The sequence below is a fragment of the Danio rerio genome, chromosome 2 (genome assembly GCF_052040795.2).
Source record: "Danio rerio strain M-AB ecotype USA chromosome 2, GRCz13ab, whole genome shotgun sequence".
Taxonomy (NCBI): Eukaryota; Metazoa; Chordata; class Actinopteri; order Cypriniformes; family Danionidae; genus Danio; species Danio rerio.
In genome coordinates, this window is record NC_141022.1 from 37,166,852 (window position 1) to 37,182,029 (window position 15,178).

Sequence of the window (15,178 nt, forward strand, 5' to 3'; positions counted from 1 at the left end):
ACATTTCCATGGACATCTTAATAAAGGAATAAACACATTAAGGATGTTTGTTTACTGAAATTCGTAATAAAATCTGTTTTATTTATAGTGCAACGTATGTTTATAATGTTTTTATGCAGAGTGTATATTTTGAAAAGGGGAAAACAAATCATTGTATGAATGCTGTAATGTTTAAATGATTTTCAGTTAAAAACGTGTGAAAGTCCTGTGACAATCAGGAAAAACGCAGCATCTCATTTCTCACAGCATGCGTTCTCTGTTCTCGCGGTCTCTCAAGTTCGTTCTTCCGAAGACACCTGGCAAGACCAGGTCCACAAGTCTCCACAAGAACACAAGTCTGTTCTCTGCATCCTTGGATTTGAGATAGTGTTCTTGGAACAGCCAGTGTTCCTGCACGTAACTCACATTTTCGAAGCAGAAAATCTGACTTTGCTATTCATTGCTATTCAGATAAACAAGAAAGTTCAGTTATGTTTCTTAATTATCTGCGAACATATTAATGGTACTTTTATGCTTTAGAAGAGTCAAAACCTTACATACAGCACCTTGAAGTAATGCTTAAGAGATGTGTTGTTCATCGTTCATTGTTCACCATTACTATGTTAACTAATCCATTAACTAACATTCACTAATACAACCTTATTGTAAAGTATTACTTGATTTAAATTGCAGTATGAATGAACAGCTAACTCTCATTTGTAATTGCTGTAGGAGGGAGATTAAATGCATAAATTTATCAGTGGCTTTTGTCTTTCCTAATTTTGTATTCTTTATATTCTGTCCAAATGCAGCTGTGAGGCTTATCATGTCGAACACACCAGTCTCCTCAGATTGAGGCCAAGCACACCTTTTTTTTTCTTTAATCATTAGCTACTTCACACAAAAGATGATGGGATGGAACAGTTCTTTGTTCACACCTGTTGCATCAAAGTGCGCAGGGATAGTTAGGCTTGCATAAAAATGTGGTTGACTTTATTCTCTAAAGCCTCTCCTCCTACCTGATTCTTTCAATTAAAGATGAGCAATCAGGCACTTCAGTTCAATTAATTCACCAGACAAAACCACAAATGAATGGGGCTGCTTTCTTTTTTTCGGTCTCAAATTAATTCAAAAAGCGATGAGCTAAAGACTGGTCCGTATTGAAAGGCTTTATGCAGATGTCTTTGATGTGCTAGATTTTAGATTAGTTAAATCCAACGTTTCTGTTTACCCTGGTGCCCTGAAGCGTGTCTGTCTTGCATGTGCTGATAATGATATGAATGGATGATAACAATAAGGTTTGCTGATGTGTAGGTGACGGTACAGGCGACGTGCATCACTCTCACGGCCATGAGTGGAGACCGATGTTATGTGACTGTGTATCCTCTCAAATCCCTGCACCATCGCACCCCTCGTGTTGCTATGATTGTTAGCATATGCATATGGATTGGTAAGTGATTTAGTACATTACATACAACTAACATAGAAACATAACCATAAAGTCAGAAGAATTTAGGTTCTATCTGACATTTTGGTCAGTGTTGACATTCACAGGCATATTACTACTTTGTGAATGCTGATTTATATGAAGGGTGTTCATAAGACTGTCCAAATCCTTTATGTCACATGTCATGGATTTAGATGAGATTTTATGACAACTTTCATTAAGTGTTATTCCCTCCGTTAAAGGTAACATTATTTGAGATGTCTTTGTTATGACAACTTGACATTACCAGGACAACATGGCAAATCATAAACATGATTGTTATGAGACCATCGGGTGAACTATACCTTTAAATGTCTTTGATTTGATAAGATGAAGCTTTATATTAAGTGAAAATATATATCTGCAAAAGATAAGGTGGGGATCATCAAGGATCAAGGTGGGGATCAAGGTGGGAGGTGGGGATCGTCCTTAAATATGAAATAAATCAGCATTAACTGTCACCACACTGTTACAACACTAGACTCTGTTAAAATGCTAGCTTGTTTTAAACCAAAATTGGGTTATATATAGACAAACTTAATCATGGTTTTACAAAGTGTCATTTACAGTTGAAGTCAGAATTATTAGCCCCCCCCCACCCCCCCACCCCCTGAATTATTAGCCCCCTGTCTATCCCAACCCCCATTTTTGTTTAACGGAGAAAAGTTTTTATTAACTCATTTCTAATAACTGATTTATTTTATATTTGATGACAGTTAATAATAGTTAACTAGTTGTTTTTCAAGAAACTTCTATAAAGCTTAATATTTAAAGGTTTAACTAGCCTTTAAGCCTTTTGACCTTAAAATGTTTTTTTTTTTAATTAAAAACAGTTTTTATTTTAGCCGAAAAAAACAAATAAACAAAAATAACTTTCTCCAGAAAAAAAAAATTATCAGACATACTCATAAAAAATGTCATTGCTCTGTTAAACATATGGGAAGTATTTAAAAAAGACAAAAATAATAATAATGCTAACTTCACCTGTAAATCTAACTGAAAATTTGACCCAATATTGAATTCATTATAGTATAGAATTCATCAGAGTATATTATGTATAAAAAAACCCATTGTGAATGTCATTTTTTGTGCATGAAATATACTTGTTTAGCATTTTATTGTTTGCATGCAAAAACATCGAAACTCTATTTCTCAAATCTGTACAGATAGAACCATATAATTCCAAAAAGGTTATAATGTTATATTAACATCAACATAGGTGACACTTCCCCATATATTTATAACCAACAGAAGATTGTATTCTCTCTGAGACATCAATAATTGCTTCAATTTAAAAATGTAAATCCAACTTAATCACCACCCTCAACATCTGCTGTTGAATACCTAAGAAACAAATTAGTGTAATAACCCAAAACATGTTTACAGTTATACACATTTAATTATATGGGACGAGTTTAAAATTGAATGTGTTTAAATTTGAACACAGTTTTGAATATAAGCAACATGAATTAGAAAGAACCTGGTGGGATAGCTGTTTTTCACATAATACACATTCTATATGTTATAATAATAAGATTAATTAAATATATAGTTAATAAGATATATAATAAGATTTTTTAAAATAATTATTTTAAAAATTCATTGCCATCGTGTCTTAGTCACAGTGATGTGTAAGTTGTTACAAGCCTTAAAAATAAGCTGTCAAAAAATCAATCTGATGTATATGTTTACACATTAAATGTGTGTGCCTGGCCCATAGACACTCTATTCATTATATCATTGTTTTCCATGTTTGCCTTGATCTCTTTAGAATTAGTATGCTATGGAAGTCTATGAGGCGCACATGATAATGCTTCATGCTGGATATGTGACAAACCCAATTATTTTCTGTATTTTTGGTATTTTGCACAAGAAGTTCACAGATATTGGTAGAAATTGATTTATGAAAACTAAAACACATTTTATTCTTATATTTATCAAGCTTCTTTTTACACTTAAAATAAATATGTATTCATAATAAAAGTTTGATTTTTTTACAGTACCATAGGAACCATGCAAGAAAAATGGTCAACCGTTCTAACAGATAACATTTACTATATCATATATATGAGCAATATCAGACGAATAGTGCGATATGGATGTATATCTGCACAGGTGGGAGGTGTGCTTTGTGTCCCATATGTGATGATATACAGCCACATCGCACTGCTACGAGTGTGATATTGCATTTATACAACAGTTCGACGACATAATCGCGTGTATAAAAAAGAAAATCAAACATGTAGAGTCTAAAAACCCTTTTGTAAGAGGAACTACTTTCTTCCACCATTCATTCACATCTGCAGCTGACGTTAGAACAGCAGAAACCATTGCTACTTCATAGGGTTTGGTCGATAGACGATGCCATCGTCCATCGCCAACAAACTTCATGAACAACATGAAATGCCATCAGTCTACAGAGATTTCCCAGTATTTCTCTGTTGCAATCAGGAGACCACAATGATTATCCTCGAAAAAGCCAAAGCAGCACCAACACTACCAGATTGTTGTTGTGTTTGCGATAATGAAAAACGCTAAACACAAGCGGGCATTTCTTCTTTCCTTTTTTTTACTAAATTAGTCTGCAGTAATGAAAACAGGGGATGCATTAGAAACAAACAGATGGCAAACCAAAAAGAAACTCAGCGTTATACATAGAGCGGCCAACACAAAATACATAAATTCCTGATATGTCCCTTCTCACACTCAATACACTACAGTTACATGGTCTAAATACAGCACTACAATATACAAAAGAGAGAGATCGACTTAGAATGTCTCTTACCAGTTTAACAATGATTTGATCAGCTGTAGTTAGAAATTACACTGTTTTTCACTTCTAAGGGCTTATTATGCACTCCCTGTCACGATCGTGTGGATGGACAATGTCAACCGTCTTTCCTCTGCTCAGAAAGGCTAATGGTCGCCGAAGCACTGTCCATCAGAAATTATAAATAATTAAAAATAGTCACTATCCTTAGAAATAAACTGCATAGTTGCAATCTAAACCACTACATTCTCTTCTTAAAAAGCCCCAAAAGAACATTATGTTGTCCAACAGCTGTAATATTTTCCAAACTGTAAAGTGTCTTCTGCTTGTCGCTGTATGTGGGTGGAGCAGGGCTTAATTGGCACTTCATTTTACTGATCCCCCTCCTCACCTGCTCTCCTTCCCCATCCACTGTTCACTTTCACTTAGTTCCACGACTCTCCAACCCTCTTCACTTTCGTCTGCGACAACCAACTCCTGCCCTGGCTATTAACTTACGTCCGCGACATTCCTCTACTACCCCCCACCCCCACCACAGCACTCCCCATCCGCTCTCCATTTTCGTGCGCGACACCTCTACATCCTTGGGTAGCTCGACAGATCCGTTACCCCAATCTGTTCCAGCACTTTGCGATTCACAAATTAAGCACTGTGGTGGAGTAATACAAAAGGGTGAAGGCGTGAATTATTAACAGACTAAAAATGCTACAGTAAATGTTTCCTGATAAAATGGTTCATAGTTTTTATTTCCAATATGGTGAGTAACTGTAAAAGGTCAAACACACATTTATTATATAACATCCCCCCCCCCCCCTTTTTTTTTTTTTTTTGCATTTCTTAGACTTTGATTCTGTGGACCTTTTCTATATTATTAACATCCTTGTGGAAGTTGCTTGTGATTAACTTTGATTTATCATATTTATTTCTCATTGTCAAGTTAATCAGTCTATTATAAAGCTACAATAAAATAAATATTGGCACTACAGATTAAATTTCACTCTAAATGTAACTTTTGTTGCAACACAGGCTCATTGTGAATATGTAGCCTCGTATACATTTCCAGAGAGTGCAAATTATGAAGCCAGAGGTATGTATGGTTGCATTTTGTCCTAAAACACTATGGAGCGGTATGATGCCACTGACGGCTTCTGTTTCTTTTCGCGCTACCAGCTTACCAGCTTTTTCGCTGTTACAATTTTGCCAAGTGATTCACCACATACGATTGCTTTTGAAAACACTGTCGGTTGGGTTTAGGGAAGAGGATGGGTGGGGTTTATCGGTCGGTCAGTGGGTCAACAGCAGCCTCTGGTGGATTTATGTGAGAAAAGCAGGCACAAATGAGAAATTTGAGATCTGAAAAATTGTATACAGTGGCCTCTGGTGGATTTGCAAAAACATATTTCACGCTCTCCAGAAATGTATACAGGGGTACATATTCATAATGAGCCAGGGTTGTTTTTTGCTATGCATAAAAGTTGTCATAAAGGACTGTTTAGACAAATAAAATGTTACTTTTACACTGAAGATTTCATGTAAATGCTTTCACACAAAAATCAAGTTCCACATTAAAGGTTTTAAACACTTTCCTTGCATGTCCGTAACAGTATCCACATGCACTCAAGCCAGAATACTCCTTTATATTTAAAGTATTAAATAAGTGAAGAAGCATTAAAATTGATCATTTTCCCCTCTCTTATGCAAAAAGGTTCCTTCATTCTTTCCATACCGATCTTCCTGTACCAGAGGCTGGAAGACGGCTATTGGTATGGACCAAGAAAATACTGCATGGAAAGGTTTCCATCAAAGACCCATGAGAAAGCTTTCATCCTCTATCAGTTCATAGCTGTGTATCTACTGCCTGTCATTACCATCTCTTTCTGTTATTCCTTCATGTTGAAAAGAGTGGGACAGGCTTCGGTGGAACCAGTGGATAACAACCATCAGGTAAGATTGCAGATAACAACCATCAGTGATGACACCCTGCTGAACGGATATACTGTAAAGGGCTGTGTGTGCTTTAATCTATAATTCAGGTGTATATGCTCCCAAGAGATATTAACTATTGATTTCTTTTATTCTGTTATAGTCTGTTATAGCTTCTTATATTCAGTTAAATGTCTGTTAAGAGAGCAGCATCAACAGATATTAAGCAGACAGTACTAATACTCAACTGGACCATCAAAATAAACTGCTACCAAAAATAAATAAATGAATAAATAAAAAAAACAGTAATCTAATCGGACAGCACATAGGAGGACTTTTTGTGTAACGTTAACAACACATTAGTTGTTTAATAGCATGGTCTAGCCAAGGTTAATGATGTCTGATATCATAACTTTATGTGTCTGATATTAAAAGTAATACTAAAAATATATTAATAGGCCTTGTATAATTCACTCATTTTCTTGTCAGTGGATTTAGGATTCAAACATATGCCGAAATGAATCCAAATTGTTACTTGCCATTGTGCAGCATTTATTTTTCACAAAAAGTGACAGTGGAGCAGATTGTCAGTGCTGCGCATAAGTTAAGGCAAAAGATTATTAACAATAGGGCTGGTTGATTATAAGGGGGAAAATCATAATCACAATTATTTAAAACAATTGTGAGTGCACCATGACCAAAACATTGTAGGCTGATTATTTAAAGATGCAATCAAGTATATATTTTTTTCAGTAAATATAGTTGCTAAAACACCTATACATCTTCACAATTATCAAAACCACAGCAGAATGGGAAACTAAAAATATAGTGGAAAAACAAACAAGCAAATAAACAAACTCACAACCAAACTCACAACCAAACAAGCAAAAAAAAAAAAAAAAAAAAGTAGTCAAAATTATTAAAAAATAATAAATAAAAAAAGCTACAATGAAAATATACAAATGCTCACTTAAATACATAAATGAAAAATGTAAGCTTAATTTGTTTATTAAAGCTACAAATGTCCTTCAGTCAAAGCAGGAGTATAGCTTGCTGTCACATTTTTTGTTGCTAGTATTTGACTAAGGCATGCTCCTTGAGCTAAAGATGACTGTCCATGTTCTGCCTGTTCTGTCTCTTTAAACCAAGAATAAATCAATTACACTTCAATAAATCAACCACGTTGCATGCTGAAAAAGTCATGCTACACAATTTTACTGATTTCCACATTAAACTGGCCTTTGCAGAGAAATGAATGTGAACTGCTTGAAAGAGGATGGAATCTCGCACAACAATCATTTTATCTTGATTATTTTTTTTCGATCGTTGGAGGCTAAAATTGAATTTTGATTAATTGCATTACTTTGCATACATGCTCAATGTGTTTCCATGTCATGTGATGATAAGAAATTAGATTTATTAGATAAAATCTATGACTACAGAGAGACTTTAAGCCACAATCTGTCAAAGCAAAAAACCTACTATCAAACAGTACACAGCAAAAAACTAGGAGCTAAAATACACAACTAAACTGATGATCCAAACAAGGTGCACGTGGACATAATCAATGAAACAACAAGCGACTATAAACACAACTGAAAGTACACATTTGGCTACAATGGTAACCAAGAAAACAGAACAGAAAAACATACTAAACTGAAACTAAAATATCAAAAACAACCATATCGAACCTACACTGACTGGCCACCTTATTAGGTACACCTTACTAGTACCGGGTTGGACCCCCTTTTGCCTACAGAACTGCCTTAATCCTTTGTGGCATGCTGTAGATTCAACAAGGTACTGGAAATAATCCTCAGAGATTTTGGTCCATGTTGACATGATAGCATCACGCAGTTGTTTTGTTGGCTTTCATGTTGCAGCAGAAATCGAGACTCATCAGATCAGGCAACACTTTTCTAATCTTCTATTGTCCAATTTTGGTGAGCCTGTGTGAATTATAGCCTCAGGTTCCTATTCTTTGCTGACAAGAGTGGCACCCGGTGTGGTCTTCTGCTGCAGTACCCCACCCGCCTCAAGGTTTAACATGTGTCTTCAGAGATGTTCTTCTGCATACCTCGGTTGTAACGAGTGGTTTTTTGAGTTACTGTTGCCTTTCTATTAGATTAAACTAGTCTGGCCATTCTCCTCTGACCTCTAGCATTAACAAGGCATTTGTGCCCACAGAACTGCCGCTCACTGGATATTTTCTATTTTTCGGCCCATTCTCTGTAAACCCTAGGGATGGTTGTGCGTGAAAATCCCAGTAGATCAGCAGTTTCTGAAACACTCAGACCAGTCCGTCTGGTTCCAACAATCATGCCACATTCAAAGTCATTTAAATCAGCTTTCCTCCCCAGATCTTCTTGACCATGTCTATATGCCTGAAAGCTCTGAGTTGCTGCCATATGATTGGCTAATTGAAAAAATGCAATAACTAGCAGTTGGACAGTGACCAGTGAGTGTATATTTTTTTTAAATATGTGAGACGTCTGCTTTCTTAGCAGTTAAATGTTGAATAACAAACGATATAATCCGTTGTGCGCAGCCACTGTGCTAATATGATAATTGATTCAAATATAATATCGGTTTGCAATTTGAAGCTGCTAAACAAATAAAAATAGCTGAAAACAGATGAAACTAAAAGCATCACACATTCAATTTACATTTATGGATTTCGCAGACATTTCTCCCTGAAGTGACTTACATTTTATTGAAAGCAAACTTAATTTGTTTATGCTTTCCAATGGAATAGGTCAAGGTCAACTTTATTTATATAGCACCTTAAAACAACATGAATGTTGAACAAAGCGCTTTACAAATATAACAATAATAAACAATTAGAGAGACAGGACAATATATATATATATATATATATATATATATATATATATATATATATATATATATATATATATATATATATATATATATATATATATATATATATATATGCAGCAATAATCTAATTTAAATAGAACCCTCTGCCTTAGAGTTGCTAGAGCACAAAGTGGATACAGTACATAATTAAATTACATTGTTATACTTAAATAAATATGTTTTTATTATGAACATAAACGGAAATGTACAGTTGAAGTCAGAATTATTAGCCCCCCTGAATTATTAGCCCTCTTGTTTATTTTTTTCCTAATTTCTGTTTAAGAGAGAGAAGATTATTTTAACACGTTTCTAAACATAATAGTTTTAATATTTCATTTCTGATAACTGATTTATTTTATCTTTGCCATGATGACAGTATATAATATTTGACTAGATATTTTTCAAGACACTTCTATACAGCTTAAAGTGACATTTAAAGGCTTAACTAGGTTAATTAGGTTAACTACACAGGTTAGGGTAACAAGGCGAGTTATTGTGTCCCACTTTATATTAAGTGGCCTTAACTAATATGCACTTACATAGGAACTAATAGTTTGTTACAATGTACTTATTGTGTAAATACATGTATGTACTGTGTACTTATGCTTGATTAAATACATGTATGTAGTTACATTTGTAAATACACTGTTGATAATCCCTTACACCTTAACCCACCCTTAAACATACCCATGCCACCAAACCTGTCCATAACCCAACCTCTATCCCAACTCAAAAGCACCACAAGTGTTCTCAAATACATTATAAACTCAGTAAGTACATTGTATTTATGTTGTGATGTAAGTACATAGTAGTTAAGGACACTTAATATAAAGTAGGACCAGTTTTTGTAAAATGATGGCTTGTACTGTAGACAGTCGGAAAGAAAATAATTGCATAAACGGGCTAAATAATTTTGTAGTTAAAATGGTTCATAAAAAAATAAAAAACTGCTTTTATTCTAGCTGAAATAAAACAAATAAGACTGTATTTAGAAGAAAAAATATTATCAGACAATTTATGAGAAAACTTCTTTCTCTTTTAAACATCATTTAGGAAACCTTTAAAAAAAAAAACTTTTTAAAAAACTTCAACTGTATGGTAACCCTTATAAACTCAGTCACCTGTACTTCACAATTTGCAAGCAGTGGCTAAAATTCTTTTTTTATTCTCAGTATTTTTCTATTATTTGCACTGTCATTTTAACCTTTTTGACAAAAGATCCATTCGCTGTCAATGTGAAACCATCACACAGCATGATGCAGCCACCAGCACACTTTACTGTAGATATACTGGCTTTTTGAGACGTAGGCAGTGCTATTTTTGCCACACATTCTCTTTGAAATTCAGCCTAAAAGCTCCTAAAAGCTCTGTTTTATCTGAGAAAAAAAAAAAAAATTTCCCACATTGCAGTTGAGTGACCTCTCTCTTACTCACAGTTCCTGAGTCACCATACTGCAATAGTTTACGTGTCTTTTTCCTTGAAGCAAGTTTTGAGGAGTTCTATTGTGGTTAGATGTGATTTTTAACTCCTTATAATTAAACCTGCAATGATCTCTGTGGAAATAACTTGGAGTTTGTTTTGTTCCCTTTTTCCTAATGGATGTTCTTTTGTCTCATTATCTTCTTTGTCATCTGATCTTCACTTTTAATCTTTTGCAATAGTCTGCACGGTTCATTTCCACAGCCGACAGATTTACTACATGAATAATGACTTTTATCCAGAATCAAAAAAAGGGCTTATTTATTAACTCAGGGAATCAAAGTTTTACAACAAATTGTGTGTTATTTTTGGTACAAATAAAAGTGCATAGCTAACTAAACATATGCAAAAGAAAATGACAGTTTTAATGATTGAAAACATAAGAGACAGCAGCAAATAATAATTTAGATTCAAATATGGAAAACATTTTCATTATAAAAGATAGGGTTTGGAGTCTTTAAATATTCTTAAAATAACTACTAGACAGAAAAAAGCCCAAATTTCTTGTCAGCATCACAAAGAACTCATTTATGAGTCATTTTACTTCTGCAAAATTCTGTGTAATATGTGATATGTATAGATACAGTATGTGATATATAAAAGATAAAAAAACTTATTGCTGGCAAATGAGTTAAACATAGTGGTTGAATATATTCATGTAAAATAACAATTAATTATTATTTTGGTACTACTCCAAAATTCTTAAATGCAGCTTTTTAGTATGTCATCGAATGATGGTTGTTCTAAACATGGTTCAATAAATCTTGTATGCTAAGTAAATATCGTTACACAGGATGACAAAAAAAAGATTCTCAAAAAAAGAAAAAAAAGATCATTACTATTTACTAACGAATTCATGAATTGTTTTGCTGAAAAAAGAAAGAACACATTCTAAACAGTCCCTCCAGGATTTTACAGAGAGATTTTGTAATATCTGCAGCCTGAAATATATGTTTTTGTGACAGCATTCCTCAAAATATATGCCATTATTTGCTTCAACTCTTGCATTAAGCTGTAAAAACGCACACACATATCTTGTAAATACATATATTTGTAGATTTTAAGAACAATTGGGTTTGCTAAATTCTATAGTGAATGTCTAATGTGAGGGGGGGAGGGTGAATAGGAAAATATATTAAACTTTAAAGTCATCTCTCTTATGTAATTTGCTTTTCAATGTATTTTTTAAAGTTCAGTTTTAGCGACCTTCATATTGACAATTCCGGTAATTCATAGTGCACAAAAATCATAGTATTATCTAAATAATTTACACAATATTCAAAAACTCCTGTTGCTTATTGTTTTTTTTAGAAAATAATTTTAAAAAAATAATTCTGATCCTTTGGAAAAAGAAGACTGGCTTTAATGTATTAGTAATATAGCTGTATGACCAATTTGATGTAGCTTTTGTTTGTTTTATATTGGTTTATTTATATTTTATTCTATCTATCTATCTATCTATCTATCTATCTATCTATCTATCTATCTATCTATCTATCTATCTATCTATCTATATATATATATATATATATATATATATATATATAAATAAATATATAATATTTTTGTATGCTTTTCTTAACAAATATTTTATCTACACTGTTAGCTAAAATGACATAATACAAGTTTTATATCATTTTGTTGTATTCATATTTTTTTATTATCTCCAAATAACTAAATGAATAAATAAATAAACAAATCAAGCATCATCACGCTCTTTCAGTCCGTCTCTCACACATGACATTTATGCATCTAGACGCGCACATTCATGCACAAACACACCTTTTAAACATGACATAAACTCTGGAAAACCGAAAACTACTGCCTTTTTTATACTGTAGCCTTCGTGTACTCTTGTGTAACCTCCTCAGAGGATATTAGGGGTCGCGGGTCACTGGAAAAGTTAGGAAACCCCTAATATAGACATAGGAATTTTAAAGAATGTCACTGATCAGTTAAGTGTACATATCAGACCCATTTTCCCACTATAATCTCAATAAACTCTTGTTTATTTCAGGTCCATCTTCTCTCAGAGAGAACCATCTCCATCCGGAGCAAGATTTCCAAAATGGTAGTGGTCATAGTTGTCCTCTTCACCATCTGCTGGGGCCCCATTCAGATCTTTGTTCTGTTCCAATCCTTCTATCCTAACTTCAAGGCCAACTACGCAACATATAAGATCAAAACGTGGGCCAACTGCATGTCCTATGCCAATTCCTCTATCAACCCCATTGTCTACGGCTTTATGGGCGCCAGCTTCCGCAAGTCTTTCAGGAAGACCTTTCCCTTTCTCTTCAGACACAAAGTGCGGGACAGCAGCGTGGCCTCCCGCACGGCCAATGCAGAAATCAAATTTGTAGCCACAGAGGAAAGCAACACTGAGAGGAAATGAGAAAAGCGTGAATTCATGCCAACTGTCTGGCTGCTGAAGCCCCTTCATTAACAAGGGTAATATTCAGTTCACTGAGCCGTGACAAATATTTAAATGTGATGCAAAAGAGCATTTAGAGGACAAAGAACAGCAAAGGCACACATGAATTAGAATTACAACTGCGTTAAAACTATAATTTGATATTTACATCCTTCGAGCAACCAACTCTTTTGGTGCCCCTGCTGTGCGCATTTGTAGCTAGCGCTTTCAAAAGTTGCGCATGGAAAGCTCATTTTCCAGGGCGTTGAGTTGGACATTGGGGAACCAAACGGATGTTCTGCCAGCGGAGAGATGTGTAGGAGCTTGCCTGAGAGGATGTTGACTAAATCAAACATGGCAACTGTTGACTCATCCATTGTGTTTGACATATACACGACACCTCCCTGTACACACTTCCTCATGAAACGAGCACTCCAAAGCGCTCTTCATCGGCTGTATTTATATCTCAACAATCTGCAGCATGGCTTGACCTGAAAAGGTGTAATCAAAAGCTACAGACACTCTCAAAACGCACCACTTCTCAAGACCAAATGACTGCTGTTCACTGCCCAGAATGATATATTTTATGCTGCAACTGTCAGCAAAAGCACTGAGATTATCATACTGTTGGAAAAACTGAGGACTGGCAAACATGCCAATGGAGTTGAGGATGAAAGGGTTATTATGATTTTATGATTTATGATAACAACATAATATTATTTTAATATTCAAGTGGAACATGAAATATTTTGATTGAAAAATTAAGCATGAAATGCAGCTGAAGAGACACAACTATTTATTTAAAAAGCAATTACATTGAACAAGTTTTCTTTACAAGAGCCAGGGTAGTGGAATGACAAAAAAACGTCAAGAGATACAATTTTCATTTTTACATGGCTATATTCACAATTTGTAGACAGTGAGTGTACAACAAAAAGTAAAAAAAGGCTTTCCCCGACTTCATATGTTGTCTATGAACCTCCTTAAGAAAAATGGATCCAATTAAACTGTTCAGGATAATGCTGAAAGAACCGTTCTGTATTGAAATGTCAGTGTGTTTTGCAATGAAAAGTGATTCAATCAAACTTACATGACACAGTCATAACAATATAGATGGGAGTATCAAATATACTTCATAACAAATCACATAATAGTATAATTTTAATAAACTATGTTGAAAAGCCTGACTAAAAATGTCACCATAACCAGATGTTTGCAAAAAATAAAACATAAAACAGTCTATAGTTAAATTATAAAATGCTCCAAAAATTGTCCCAAGCTCTCTACCAATTTTCTGAAATATGCACTAATTTTAATATACTTAACAAATGAAACATGCAATGCATATTTAAAAGCTTTAGTTAAACACTAAAGAAGATATTCTGAAAAATGATTGCCCTTGACTTATATTTTTTCCTACCATGGTTGTCAATGGCTACTGATTTTCAACATCCAGCCCAGGCTCGTTGTATATATGTGCTGTAGCCTACATTTTTCCTAAAGGGAATGGGTACGTTTTATTGCATTTTGTTTCAGATGGCAAATCAACTAGAGGGCGCTGTCTACATTTTGCAAATGTTCACTGTATAAACTGTTCCACACAATTCTTTCATGTTGTTCCGACACAAATCGATTAAGTTCATTTTTACAAATTTAAGTGGACTGAACATGAAACAATTACGATGTCCCAAAAAAATGAAGAATTGTGCTGTTTCAACTCATTTTAAATAAGTCGTTTGAACAAGAAACAAAAGTTATTTTTCCAGCATTAATTGCATTACTTATGGTTTTGATGTCAGTTCAGATCTCACTTCTACACATCCAAGAGAAGGTGGAGCTTGTCATACAGATCATACACACTTTTAAGTTGTTTGGGGTGAAAATAATCCTTTATTTACGGTGATCGAGAAAGCTTAACGTGCTGCAATTTAAGAAAACATGCGCAATTACAAAAAAAGCCAGCAAATTGAGAAAAGACCATTTTGACAGTGCACATGCACAAAATGCAAACACATTTAAAAAAACGTGCTGCATTTTCACACAAAACAAACAATTAATAAAATGTGCTGCATTTTCTCACAATGCAAACATTTTATGAAACCATGCTGCATTTTTTCACAACACAACGGAAATGTTTCAAGGAGACCCTAAAACGTGATGGACCCGGCTATTTATGGTTATTTAGGCTAATAAATCCTAAAGACACAAGAATTGGGATATTAAAATAAACAAACAAAAAAACTCACCTTT

The 15,178-nt window shown here is 34.2% G+C and overlaps 1 protein-coding gene and 1 long non-coding RNA gene across 5 annotated transcripts in view; one reads left to right on the forward strand and one right to left on the reverse strand.

Annotated features, from left to right (window-relative positions):
• The window catches only part of LOC147837146 (uncharacterized), a 158,348-nt gene that overhangs the window by 38,016 nt on the left and 105,154 nt on the right, over positions 1 to 15,178 (reverse strand). The gene's annotated exons all lie outside the window — the stretch shown is intronic.
• The window catches only part of kiss1ra (KISS1 receptor a), a 28,389-nt gene that overhangs the window by 11,350 nt on the left and 1,861 nt on the right, over positions 1 to 15,178 (forward strand). Inside the window, exons 3-5 of one of the 2 annotated variants that reach the window (XR_015477808.1) lie at positions 1,294 to 1,429; positions 5,941 to 6,179; positions 12,536 to 14,916. Coding sequence is in view for 1 of the 2 variants with exons in the window: in NM_001105679.2 (NP_001099149.2) it covers positions 1,294 to 1,429; positions 5,941 to 6,179; positions 12,536 to 12,910 (750 nt within the window). In the remaining variant the exon portion in view is untranslated. 2 annotated transcript variants of the gene reach the window in all.